The sequence below is a fragment of the Schistocerca nitens genome, chromosome 11 (genome assembly GCF_023898315.1).
Source record: "Schistocerca nitens isolate TAMUIC-IGC-003100 chromosome 11, iqSchNite1.1, whole genome shotgun sequence".
In the NCBI taxonomy this organism is placed as follows: domain Eukaryota; kingdom Metazoa; phylum Arthropoda; class Insecta; order Orthoptera; family Acrididae; genus Schistocerca; species Schistocerca nitens.
Window position 1 is genome coordinate 10,667,612 of NC_064624.1, and position 13,377 is coordinate 10,680,988.

At 40.6% G+C, this 13,377-nt stretch overlaps 1 protein-coding gene across 4 annotated transcripts in view; it reads left to right on the plus strand.

The window, feature by feature from the left end:
- The window catches only part of LOC126213045 (poly [ADP-ribose] polymerase tankyrase-1-like), a 149,387-nt gene that overhangs the window by 66,665 nt on the left and 69,345 nt on the right, over nt 1-13,377 (plus strand). For 2 of the 4 annotated variants that reach the window (XM_049940618.1, XM_049940617.1), the window contains exon 4: nt 4,998-5,144. The exons of the other annotated variants lie outside the window; for them this stretch is intronic. In XM_049940618.1, coding sequence (XP_049796575.1) covers nt 4,998-5,144 — 147 coding nt within the window. The remainder of the gene's footprint in view (nt 1-4,997; nt 5,145-13,377) is intronic. 4 annotated transcript variants of the gene reach the window in all.

The window sequence follows — 13,377 nt, forward strand, 5'->3', positions numbered from 1 at the left end:
TTTTACCCTCCACGCAGCACTCCAATACGAAATTGGTGATCCCTTGATGCCTCAGAACATGTCCTACCAACCGGTCCCTTCTTCTAGTCAAGTTGTGCCACAAACTTCTCTTCTCCCCAATCCTATTCAATACTTCCTCATTAGTTATGTGATCTACCCATCTAATCTTCAGCATTCTTCTGTAGCACCACATTTCGAAAGCTTCTACTCTCTTCTTGTCCAAACTATTTATCGTCCATGTTTCACTTCCATACATGGCTACGCTCCATACAAATACTTTCAGAAACGACTTCCTGACACTTAAATCTATACTAGATGTTAACAAATTTCTCTTCTTCAGAAACGCTTTCCTTGCCATTGCCAGTCTACATTTTATATCCTCTCTACTTCGAGCATCATCAGTTATTTTGCTCCCCAAATAGCAAAACTCCTTTACTACTTTAAGTGTCTCATTTCCTAATGTAATGCCCTCAGCATCACCCGACTTAATTCGACTACCTTCCATTATCCTCGTTTTGCTTTTGTTGATGTTCATCTTATATCCTCCTTTCAAGACACTGTCCATTCCGTTCAACTGCTCTTTCAAGTCCTTTGCTGTCTCTGACAGAATTACAATCTCATCGGCAAACCTCAGAGTTTTTATTTCTTCTCCATGGATTTTAATACCTACTCCAAATTTGTCTTTGGTTTCCTTTACTGCTTGCTCAATATAAAGATTGAATAACATCGGGGACAGGTTACAACCCTGTCTCACTCCCTTCCCAACCACTGCTTCCCTTTCATGCCTGTCCACTCTTATAACTGCCATCTGGTTTCTGTACAAACGTAGGTTTGCCTTTCCTTAATCTAGCTTCTAAGATAAGTGATAAGGTCAGTATTGCCTCACGTGTTCCAACATTTCTATGGGATCCAAACTGATCTTTCCTGAGGTCGGCTTCTACCCGTTTTTCCATTCGTCTGCAAAGAATTCGCGTTAGTATTTTGCATCCATGACTTATTAAACTGATTGTTCGGTAATTTTCACATCTGTCAACACTTGCTTTCTTTGGGATTTGAATTATTATATTGTTCTTGGAGGGTATTTCGCCTGTCTCATACATGTTGCTCACCAGAGGGTAGAGTTTTGTCAGGACTGGCTCTCCCAAGGGCGTCAGAAGTTCTAATGGAATGTTGTCTACTCGCGGGTCCTTGTTTCGACTCAGGTCTTTCAGTTACATACCTCTAATCATGAAACAGTCTGGTTTGCACCAAGAAAAGTACCCACATACATTGCAATGATGATGATGCCTGGCTAACTGCTGACTTGTCTGCATGGCGACCATTGTTGCCATTTCCCTTGACATGACAGCAGAGAAAATCGCGCCAGCAGCGCGCGATAGTCAAAAAATTTCGGTAATGTCACATTTATAAACATAGCGAGCAGAAGGACACTCATACATTGACATCGTGTGATGTATGGTTTGCAACTGGAATTTTTTCACTTTGTTGACATGAATGTATGGAGCCAACGGTAAACTGTTGGTGACACCGACTGTTTGCATAAGTAGAAGCTTAAATTAGATCGTGGCGCCAGTTAGAGAGTACAAAACTTGCGCCTGGCCACTAGCTGCAGTAGTTAATATATTGTGCAATAGCAATGTGAGTATTGCTAAGGCACAATGAAAGCGCTGTCGATTTTGCATGGAACTGGTTTCAGTAGTCGATGGGCAGGACTAATGCTGAGTGTTTTGAGAGTTTGTCTGCAGTTTTCGGACGTAGTATTGAGAATTTCCATATGCCGCTGAGCAGCTGGTTAGGTTATCCGACGACTCTCTGAATTCCTTGCAGAGTTTCATTAGAATTCCTAACTACGGAAGTTTTGGTAGTTTATTATGGACTGTAGTGAATTATTTGATAGTGGTCGCCGGACTGTGTGGCCGAGCGGTTCTAGTCGCTTCAGTCTGGAACTGCGTGACCGCTACGGTCGCAGGTTCGAATCCTGCCTCGGTCATGGATGTGTGTGATGTCCTCAGGTTAGTTAGGTTTAAGTAGTTCTAAGTTCTGGGGGACTGATGACCTCAGATGTTAAATCCCATAGTCCTCAGCGCCATTTGAACCATTTGATAGTGGTCATTAAGAAAGGGGGTATCAAGAATAGTTAACTGTTGAGGCGGTAATGTATGACGAAAGAGGTGTGAAAATAACTGATCGTTAGTGATGAACGATTTTAAGCAAGTGTAGTATCAGAACATGAACAACACTTCCACGGCTTAATTGGCTGCCTTACGGAACCATCTAAGTGTCGTCTAAAGTAGGGTGGGAGGCGGTTTAGATTGGAAGATAACAGATCAAGTGGTGAAATATTATCTTTGCTGTAGTGAGTGATTGGCGATAACGGGTAGTGATCTTTGTTTTATTTTATTCTCTTGTTTCATCCAGGCCAAGTAGATAGTAATGGTCGTGTTATAGATACTTCGCAAGTCCAGGTGCTGTAAGTGAAACGTAAAATAAAACGATTTATTTTATTTATACCTGAAATCTTGCGTTTTCACTTCGTTATTGTACAATGCCTGAAATGCCCATATTTAGTGAAAGGAAACAGAACGATGTGATCTATTCGTCTTCTAAAGAAAATGAAGGATAAAATTAAAGATTGCTGCGAGATACGTTTTCAGTAATTTTATTTTAAAGAAAATATTTGGAAAGAGACTTTGTAATAAATACGAAAGAAACTAACAGCCCTAGATATGATTCGGTTTGCAGACACATAATTTACTGCCAGGCTAACTGCGACGATAATCAGATGACATTTCACGATATAATCACCGCTGCTACGGCACTCTCATAGTGGTATGAAAATTTTCTTTGTTGTTATGTTTGAAATCTCTGCAGGAGGAAATAGTTTTTAATATCCACTTACATAGTAGATGTATGGTAAACGGTAATTTTAGCTGTAAGGCTAACTAAACGAATATTCGCTGTATTGTTGTTGTGGTCTTCAGTCCTGAGACTGGTTAGATGCAGCTCTCCATGCTTATCTATCCTGTGCAAGCTCCTTCATCTCCCAGTACCTACTGCAACCTACATCCTTCTGAACCTGCTGAGTGTATTCATCTCTTGGTCTCCCTCTACGATTTTTACCTTGCACATTGCCCTCCAATGCAAAATTTGTGATCCCTTGATGCCTCAGGACATGTCCTACCAACCGATCCCTTCTTCTAGTCAAGTTGTGCCACAGACTTCTCTTCTCCCCAATTCTATTCAGTACCTCCTCATTAGTTACGTGATCTACCCACCTAATCTTCAACATTCTTCTGTAGCACCACATTTCGAAAGCTTCTTGTCCAAACTATTTATTGTCCATGTTTCACTTCCATACATGGCTACACTCCATACAAATAAGGCAGAATTAATCTGTAACATTTTCACAGGGCTGGGAAATTCGTGGCCATCGTTTGTCGCCAAGAGTCTCGCCACAGTGGTAAAACCAGTTCCTATCAGATCACTGAAGAAATGCTGCCACTTGAATGGGTGACTGTCCAAGTCTTTCGAGTGCTGTTGGAAAGTGTGATGCACTCAGCCCTTGTAAGGCCAAGTGAGGGTCTACCTGACTGAAAAGTAGCGGTTGCAACCACGAAAACTGACAATGGTCGATCGATCGGTGTGCTGACCACATTCCCCTCCATATCTGCATCCAGTGATGCCTATTTTCTGAGGACGACATGGCGGTCGGTTGGTACCACCGGGCCTTGCGAGGCGTCTTCAGATGGACTTTAGTTTTAGTTTATTACTCGAACTCGGATAGGATGGGCACTTAATGCGAGCTCTGAATATAAAAATTAATGGGAGCCCTTGTTTGGTATTTATGTCAACAACGATGCAGATGATACTATCAAGTTCCATCCCCAACATAATATGGACGTTCGTGTAGTGCAGAATATCACCGCTTGTTTCCCATCTCTGACAACAGCTTTGGTATGGAAACACTCGGTGCTGTGGACACTATGAACACAGTGACAAGTCAACGTGAGCGTCATGCAGATTTCGGTGTATGCCATTTTTAGCTTCAGAATATATATCTCACCATTATCCACAATGACACTGTTAACCTTTTTCTTGAATAGAGAGATTTCCTCATAGGGTATCCAGGAGAACCCACCAAATAGTAGACTTTGTTGAATGGCATACCCATAGAGGTTGTGCATGCAGATAAAAGATGTAACTTAGGTTATAAGATGGCTTCTACTCTTAACTCATCTGCAGGTTATTCGCCCCAGTATACCTGTGCGTACACTGGCAAAGTTCCACATACAGATGATGCTTCAGATGACTCTGAGCACTATGGGACTTAACTACTGAGGTCATCAGTCCCCTAGGACTTAGAACTCTTAAACCTAACTGAGCCATGCCCGAGGCAGGATTCGAACCAGCGACCGTAGCAGTCGCGCGGTTCCAGACTGTAGCGCCTAGAACCGCTCGGCCACTCCGGCCGGCAGTTCCACATACATCACGCATTTGAAGAGAGCAGCACGTCAACATCGATCAATAGTCCAGTGCTGCCATGTGTTCTTAAAAATGCATCACATGAAAGCCCTGGCAAGGCGAAATAGAAGGCGCGGTACAAATGGCGTGTGTCAGGGCATACTCTCCGCAATTTCTCGGAAATGTCTGTCAGCAGGCGTGCATCGGTGTTTATGTACCATCTAGCATACTTTCCTAAATATTGTAATCTCAAGTTAAACGGTTTTAGGCAGAATTGCAGCTACTCGTGGCTGTGCAAAGGCGGTACTATTGGCACTATGTTACACAGCTTCCACCAGTGTTCTTACGTCAGGACTACATTTCAGTGCAGTTGCACGTGCTGTTCATAATGTTCGAAGAGAAGAGGAGTTTACCAACACTTTAAGACTTACTGTGTACCATGACCAGTACCTGCGGAGTAATACCCACGTGTTAGGTTCCACTGTCAGCTGTGTTCAAAGAATACCATACATATTGTAGTAACATGTCTTTTGCAGGTGCTCATGCAGAGTCTGGTAATTATCATGCTGTGCACCATAACAAAAGGCGATGAGAAAAGTTTTTATTCCACCTGCGCAGGGCTCATGAGAGCCTTCCAGAACATGCAGAAGCACCAGGCAGCCCTGCCTACAGTTGTGCATGCGGTAAGTGAAGATAGAGGTGTGTAGTTGTATCAAGACGTTACTAGTCTCTGGCGTGCATCTTAAAAATATGATAAAATACACATTACCGGTAAATAATCGAAACTATAGACACACTGACGATGTTTTGCATTAGTCTCCCGTGTGAAACATAGCTTACTCGATTATCCACATCTGTAGCAAAAACCCTATGAGTAAAGTCTCCATATAGCAGCACTTTCGGACATAACCTCTAAAAAAAGTGTTCATAATATTACACTGTGTGTGTGTGTGTGTGTGTGTGTGTGTGTGTGTGTGTGTGTGTGTGCAAGGTATATGGTATAAAAACTTCGGTAAACGCCGATAAATAGTACTAGGAGTTAATGTAAGTCATTTACTTAAAATATATGCTACCTGTGCAAGCTTCTCATTATTTCATATGTATAATTAGTGTCAATATGCGGTCCATGTGTATCGCTATTGAAATCGTACTGCTTTACATTGCACCCAATTTTTTTTTACGATTCCATGTGTATATCATTCGTAATTCACATTTATCAGAGGAGAATACCACACCATTCAGAATCCAAATAAGTATCATTAACGTTTCCGCACACACGCACAGAACTAATGGGAGTATGGGAATTTCGCTTCTTCACCTCTCTCTCTCTCTCTCTCTCTCTCTCTCTCTCTCTCTTTTTCTATCAACATATCTTGAGCACAGATCTGTGTGTCATTTTGGGAGCAGATGGTACTTTGAGTCGAATAGTTTTCTTCCTTGGGACAAACTTGCAGCTTTCTAAGAGAGTATGCAAGAGATTGTAGTTTTCGATGACAGTAACAAAAAGATCTCAAGATATTTTGTTCTAGTAATGTCACAAAAATTTCAGCCATTTCCTATGTACAAATACAGCTATCCTGTATGACCATGGTGTGTCCGGATTTTACAATGTGTTTTAACATTTTTTTAACACATGTCAGCAGTTTTTTCGATTTTTATTTTATCCATTCTATATGTAAATGAACAAGTGTAGATATGCTCTCATTGCTCCCATTACAAGGTCTGGGTCGATATTTTTACCATACAACTGCCATAATGATTATTTAGAAACTATACCTCTTCCAAATGGCAACATGCATAACACTAATTGACAAAACCAATGCACATAAATGGACAGCTGTGAGGTTAGCATGTTGCCTCTATTCTGACGTAAACACATAACTCAGCTACACCGTTTTGTGTGTCTCAAAGGAGGATCTGACCACGTTATGTATGGAATATTGTTCATGGTGGATATTCAACGTGAATATTGCTCAGGGTGGACTCTCCATGCGCTACATTCAGGAACACTGTTCAGGGTGGACACACCTGCGCGAAGTCTAGGATAATGGCCGGGATGGATGTATCTGCGCAAATTTCAGGACAATATTCCTCTCGTGCATAAATTTGGGGATAAAATTTGGATCCAGGAGATAAGGCATAGGCATGGGAAATAATGTAACTGAGCTATGTGTGTTCACAAAAGCATAACTTCAACACTCAACCCTTACACCATCCATGTATGTGCATGTGTTTTAGTATTGGCTTTGGCACGTAAAAGGGATAACCCCAAGTGTAAATCAATTATTGTGATAAGTTAGGTTGCTTTACGCAAATTAGGTTGCTAGGACATGTTCTGAGGCATCAGGGGATCACAAATTTAGCATTGGAGGGCAGTGTGGAGGGTAAAAATCGTAGGGGGAGACCAAGAAATGAATACACTAAGCAGATTTAGAATGATGTAGGCTGCAGTAAGTACCGGGAGATGATGAAGCTTGCACAGGATACAGTAGCATGGAGAGCTGCATCAAACCAGTCTCAGGACTGAAGACCACAACAACAACGCCCAATTTCACTTTCAAGGGCTAAAAACTTTCCAAAAGGTAATTTGGCATTTAGGTTTAGAGGGAATATCTTCGAAACGATGAAATACGAAAATAGCTTTAATATTAAAGTTTACATGTAATTAATATTATCGAAAATTGTATAATTACAGCGAAGCGCCAAAGAAACTGGTATAGGCATGCGTATCCAAATACAGAGATGGCTATGTAAACAGGCAGGATAGGCCGCTGCTGACGGCAACGCCTATATAAGACAACAAGTGTCTGGCGCAGTTGTTAGATCGGCTACTGCTGCTACAGTGTCAAGATTTAAGTGAGTCTGAACGTGGTGTTGTAGTCGGCGCACGAGCGGTGGGACACAGCATCTCCGAGATAGCATCAAGTCGGGATTTTCGGTACGACCGTTTCACTAGTGAACCGTGAAAATCAGGAATCCGGTAATACATCAAATCTCCGACATCGCTGCGACCGGAAAAAGATCCTGCAAGAATGGGGACGACGACGCCTGAATAGAAACGTTCAACATGACAAAAGTGCCACATTCTGCAACCCTTGTGCGTATTTGGGAACATTGAAACGTGCTGTTCAGTAGAAATCTCCAACCCCTCCTACTCTCACGGATTTATGGACAGCCCTGCAGGATTCGTGGTGTCGGTTCCCTTTAGCATTACTTCAGACATTCCTCGTCGTGTTGCAGCACTTCTGCATTCTCGCCGGGACCCTACATGATATTATAGAGCGCGCCATTTACGACGGCGGCCGAGTTTAGGTTCGTTCTGCGCATCTGACGTCACAAAACACAGTAAGCCAATGAACAGAGAACGACGTTGCCAGAGCTCGACTGCAGTGCAGAGCACGGACGAGTGTCTTCAGTTTTAGAAACGTTCAGACATAAATAAAGTAGTTGAACAAAAGCAATATCTTGATAGCAGACTTTCTATAAAAGAAAGTTTGGAAAATGCATTCTTTATACCAATTGCTTCATATTCTATTAATTAATTAAACCAAACAAGCAATAAGCTTCCTAATTCAGGCGATAGCAAGGAAATTCATTCTCACTAACTGCTTTTTCGCAATAAAGAACAGTGGTAATTGTTTATTTCCTATTGTACTTCGACGAAACATGAGTAATTCATTGTCATACCGACAGTGTGTGTGGGTATTTTGCGTGATATTTCAGAGACCTCCGGGAGTTCTATGGAACGACGAGCTGCGTTAGCGTAATGGTTAAGGTGTTTAGCTGCTAAAGGAAAGGTTCTGAGTTCAAATCTCCTTCGGCACCCAGTATTTCCTTTATTTAAAAACAATATCGAACTGTCTTACTTCATGAATTTTATTCATTTGAACGCGATTTTTTGAAATTTCTAGTGTTTTGTCTTTTCATTATAATCATAATAAGTTTTCGGTTTTTCTAATTTTGTCCTCCAATATTTCTTTTCATAGCAATTAAAAACAATGAAAAGGCACACCTACAATATTCATGTTATCTGCTTTGTTTGTATATTATCTCTTCCGCAGTCGCTGTCTTAATATTCATATTAAGATATATTCTTTTGCGACAGTATTAAAAGTATTATTTAGAGCAGAATTTCGGCTTGTTCGTTGGCGAGCTACTTGATTGTCTGACGCAACTATTTGCTTCCCTGCTTTGGCAACATCATATTCAATGTTTTCGTCGACTGATCTATGTTTTGGCAAGTATTTGCTGTCCGTTGTGACAAACACGAATTGTGTGCGGACTGCACCTCACTGACAATATATTTTAGTTTCTATGTTTTATTACGTCCACAATTCAGTTTTGTGTATTTTGCCAACTTTGTTTTTTAGAAAAAAGCGGAATGACTCTGGTATAAATAAAAGTTTTAATACAGTCGCTGTTTATGTTATAAAGGGTGTTCATTTTAACTGCGGACATTCTAATCTCTTGAAAACGACACACACAGCCAAAAGAAATCCTAATGAAAATTAGTTCCTCTCGGGAGGGGACATCAAATTATAACAAATTTGACCTCAAATTCGTCGGATTTGGTATCATTGGATGTCCAACAGTTTTGTTTAATGTATTTTGTCTACTTCCTTTTGATTGATTGATGTGTTTTAAAATAAAGCCAACGCGCCCGACGTAAATAAAACTTTTATTACATTCCCGAAAGATGGAACATTTCTCAATATTACATGCGACACCTATCTGGCCCTTAAATTAAATGAGATATTGTTATACAGTAAATTTTATATGAAATTTAGGTATCTTGTCCACATTTCATTCTCAACATTGTGGCAACTAAAATCGACCATATGGAAAGTATACGCTATGGACTTTTACCTCTGCAAACTCTTCAAAATGTCATGCACTGGTTTACTAAATTTAATGCTGCACAATAACTGCGTTGAACATGGAAACAAAATTAAGTCATTTATGGGGGGGGGGGGAAGGTATCAGTCAAGAAGATGTGTAAAAATCAAATGTAAGTCTGCGAACTGTACTGTACTATGGCGCTGCTTCTCTTGGCGCGTGCGTCGTTGACAACTGGCAACGCAGCAATCTCCCGCGTCTGGGCGGGCATGCGCGAGCCGCCGAGATGGAAGAATTGAACTATAGGCAGGTATTCCAGTTTCTTTGGCTTTTCAGCGTATATACCTGTATAATCATAAATATGAAGTACACTTTCTGAAAATAAGTAGTCAGAGTTCTTTCAAAATATCTAATGAAAATATATGATTATTTATTATTATTCTAATTATTCATTTTACTTATATTTTTTTATGTTTTAAATTGTCATATGTTTCACATTCGTGGTCTTTTTATTTTGCTGTTTCCATACATATAATTTATTAATTGAAAACAATAACTAATTATTATAAAATAATTACAATAATGATAGTCTGTAAAGAAACCCATAAAAATATTTTTTTACACCATATGCACAGAATGAACGAAATTTCTTCGATAAAACACGATAGACATGACAATAAAAACCAAAATTAAGCAGGATTCTCACATTGTGGTGGGCGATCTTCTAAATGTCCTGTTTGTACCAGGCATATTTGAATACATTGGAAAACCTCGGCAAAGGGAATTGATTATATACTAATGACTTCAGCTTGGTTATACTGTTTCTCAAGTGGATATTGACATCATGATCATCTAATAGAACTAGATCTGAAAACCTTCTCATAAAATTCTACCAACAGCTGTACCTGTACCATTGAGCTTTTTGAGACCACAAGGTGAACAAGTTCCTTGTCCTCAAGAATGATGCCCAAATTAGTTCTTTCACACTGATAACCCAAGAATATAACCACAATACAGTTTTCCTCCTCCTCTGGGAAGGAAAACGTCTCTCAAATATCGTGTGATGTCGTCAGATGTTAGTTTACCAGTCCAATGTTACCCCAAGATCATTTGGGGCTTAAAAAATAGATTCTCGAATTCTCGGTCCAAACTGCTCTAGTTCCCTTGAAAACTATGAGAAATGGGTTAAGCAATCCGCCAGCTGCGGAGACTGCAGGTTGAATACTATAACTCTGAATAACTGATGACAATGACTGCAGTGCAGATTCAGTTTTCTTTGCACCCATTTGGAACAAACACGTCCAGAGTGCTACTCCAGGTCCAATTCGCTCTAACCAGAGTTGCACACATTTTCAGGCCCCAAAACTGATGTCCTCCTTAGCTTGCTCTAGAAATCGTAAAATGACCTATTTGAGATCTTTGTATCATTTATATAGTGTCTTGTTATAAACTTTGTTCTTTGCGGTGATATAATTCCGTGCGCCTTTACAAAATTCGATAGCCATTTGGGGCTTGCCTTAAAATTGACTTCAGATCCCAGTTCATTCACAAGGCCCACTTTTGAAGGTAAGTGTCGTGGACAACCAGTTGATGATCCATAGTACTTTTTGCAAAGTCCAGCAGTGTATTACTTTCAACAGATCACATACTGAGCTGTTGTCAAGAACAGTGATACAGCTGAACCACTGAACCAACTGCAATATTTATGCTTCATAGGTGAAAGCACCCCCCCCCCCCATGAACCATGGAGCTTGCCGTTGGTGGGGAGGCTTGCGTGCCTCAGCGATACAGATAGCCATACGATAGGTACAACCACAACGGAGGGGTATCTGTTGAGTGGCCAGACACGTGTGGTTCCTGAAGAGGGGCAGCAGCCTTTTCAGTAGTTGCAAGGGCAACAGTCTGGATGATTTACTGATCTGGCCTTGTAACACTAACCAAAACGGCCTTGCTGTGCTGGTACTGCGAACGGCTGAAAGCAAGGGGATACTACAGCCGTAATTTTTCCCGAGGGCATGCAGCTTTACTGTATGGTTAAATGATGATAGCGTCCTCTTGGGTAAAATATTCCGGAGGTAAAATAGTCCCCCATTCGGATCTCCGGATGGGGACTACTCAAGAGGACGTCGTTATCAGGAGAAAGAAACCTGGCATTCTACGGATCAGAGCGTGGAATGTCAGATCCCTTAATCGGGCAGGTAGGATAGAAAATTTAAAAAGGGAAATGGATGGGTTCAAGTTAGATGTAGTGGGAATTAGTGAAGTTCGGTGGCAGGAGGAACAAGTCTTTCGGTCAGGTGAATACAGGGTTATAAATACAAAATCAAATAGGGGTAATGCAGGAGTACGTTTAATAATGAATAATAAAATAGGAGTGTGGGTAAGCTACTAAAAACAGCATAGTCAACACATTATTGTGGCCAAGATAGACACGAAGCCCATGGCTACTACAGTAATACAAGTTAACATGCCAACTAGCTCTGCAAATGATGAAGAAATAGATGAAATGTATGATGAGGTAAAAGAAATTATTCAGATAGTGAACGGAGATGAAAAGTTAATAGTCATGGGTGACTGGAATTCGACAGTAGGAAAAGGAAGAGAAGGAAATATAGTAGGTGAATATGGATTGGGGCAACGAAATGAAAGAGGAAGCCGCCTGGTAGAATTTTGCACAGACCATAACTTAATCATAGCTAATACTTGGTTCAAGAATCATGAAAGAAGGTTGTATATATGGAAGAACCCTGGAGATACTAAAAGGTTTCAGATAGATTATGTAATGGTAAGACAGAGATTTAGTAACCAGATTTTAAATTGTAAGACATTTCCAGGGGCAGATGTGGACTCTGACCACAATCTGTTGGTTATGAACTGTAGATTAAAACTGAAGAAACTGCAAAAAGGTGGGAATTTAAGGAGATGGGACCTGGATAAACTGAAAGAACCAGAGGTTGTAGAGAGTTTCAGGGAGATCGTAAGGGAACAAATGGCAGGAATGAGGGAAAGAAATACAGTAGAAGAAGAATGGGTAGCTTTGAGGAATGAAATAGTGAAGGTAGCAGAGGATCAAGTAAGTAAAAAGACGAGGGCAAGTAAAAATGCTCGGGTAACAGAAGAGATACTGAATTTAATTGATGAAGGGAGAAAATATAAAAATGCAGTAAATGAAGCAGGCAAAAAGGAATACAAACGTCTCAAAAATGAGATCGACAGGAAGTGCAAAATGGCTAAGCAGGGATGGCTAGAGGACAAATGTAGGGATGTAGAGGCTTATCTCACTAGGGGTAAGATAGATATTGCCTACAGGAAAATTAGAGAGACCTTTGGAGAAAGGAGAACCACTTGCATGAATATCAAGAGCTTTGATGGCAACCCAGTTCTAAGCAAAGGAGGGAAAGCAGAAAGGTGGAAGGAATATATAGAGGGTCTATACAGGGGCGTTGTACTTGAGGACAATATAACGGAAATTGAAGAGTATGTAGATGAAGATGAAATGGGAGATACGATACTGCGTGAAGAGTTTGACAGAACGCTGAGAGACCTGAGTCGAAACAAGGCCCCGGGAGTAGACATTAGAACTACTGACAGCCTTGGGAGAGCCAGTCATGACAAAACTCTACCATCTGGTGAGCAAGATGTATGAGACAGGCGAAATTCCCTCAGACTTCAAGAAGAATATAATAATACCAATCCCAAAGAAAGCAGGTGTTGACAGATGTGAAAATTACCGAACTATCAGTTTAATAAGTCACAGCTGCAAAATACTAACGCGAATTCCTTACTGACGAATGGAAAAAACTGGTAGAAGCCGACCTCGGTGAAGATCAGTTTGGATTCCGTAGAAATGTTGGAACACATGTGGCAATACTGACCTTATGACTTATCTTAGAAGCTAGATTAAGGAAAGGCAAACCTACGTTTCAAGCATTTGCAGACTTAGAGAAAGCTTTTGACAATGTTGACTGGAATACTCTCTTACAAATTCTGAGGGAGGCAGGGATAAAATACAGGGAGTGAAAGGCTATTTACAATTTGTACAGAATTTAGATGGCAGTTATAAGAGTCGAGATACATGAA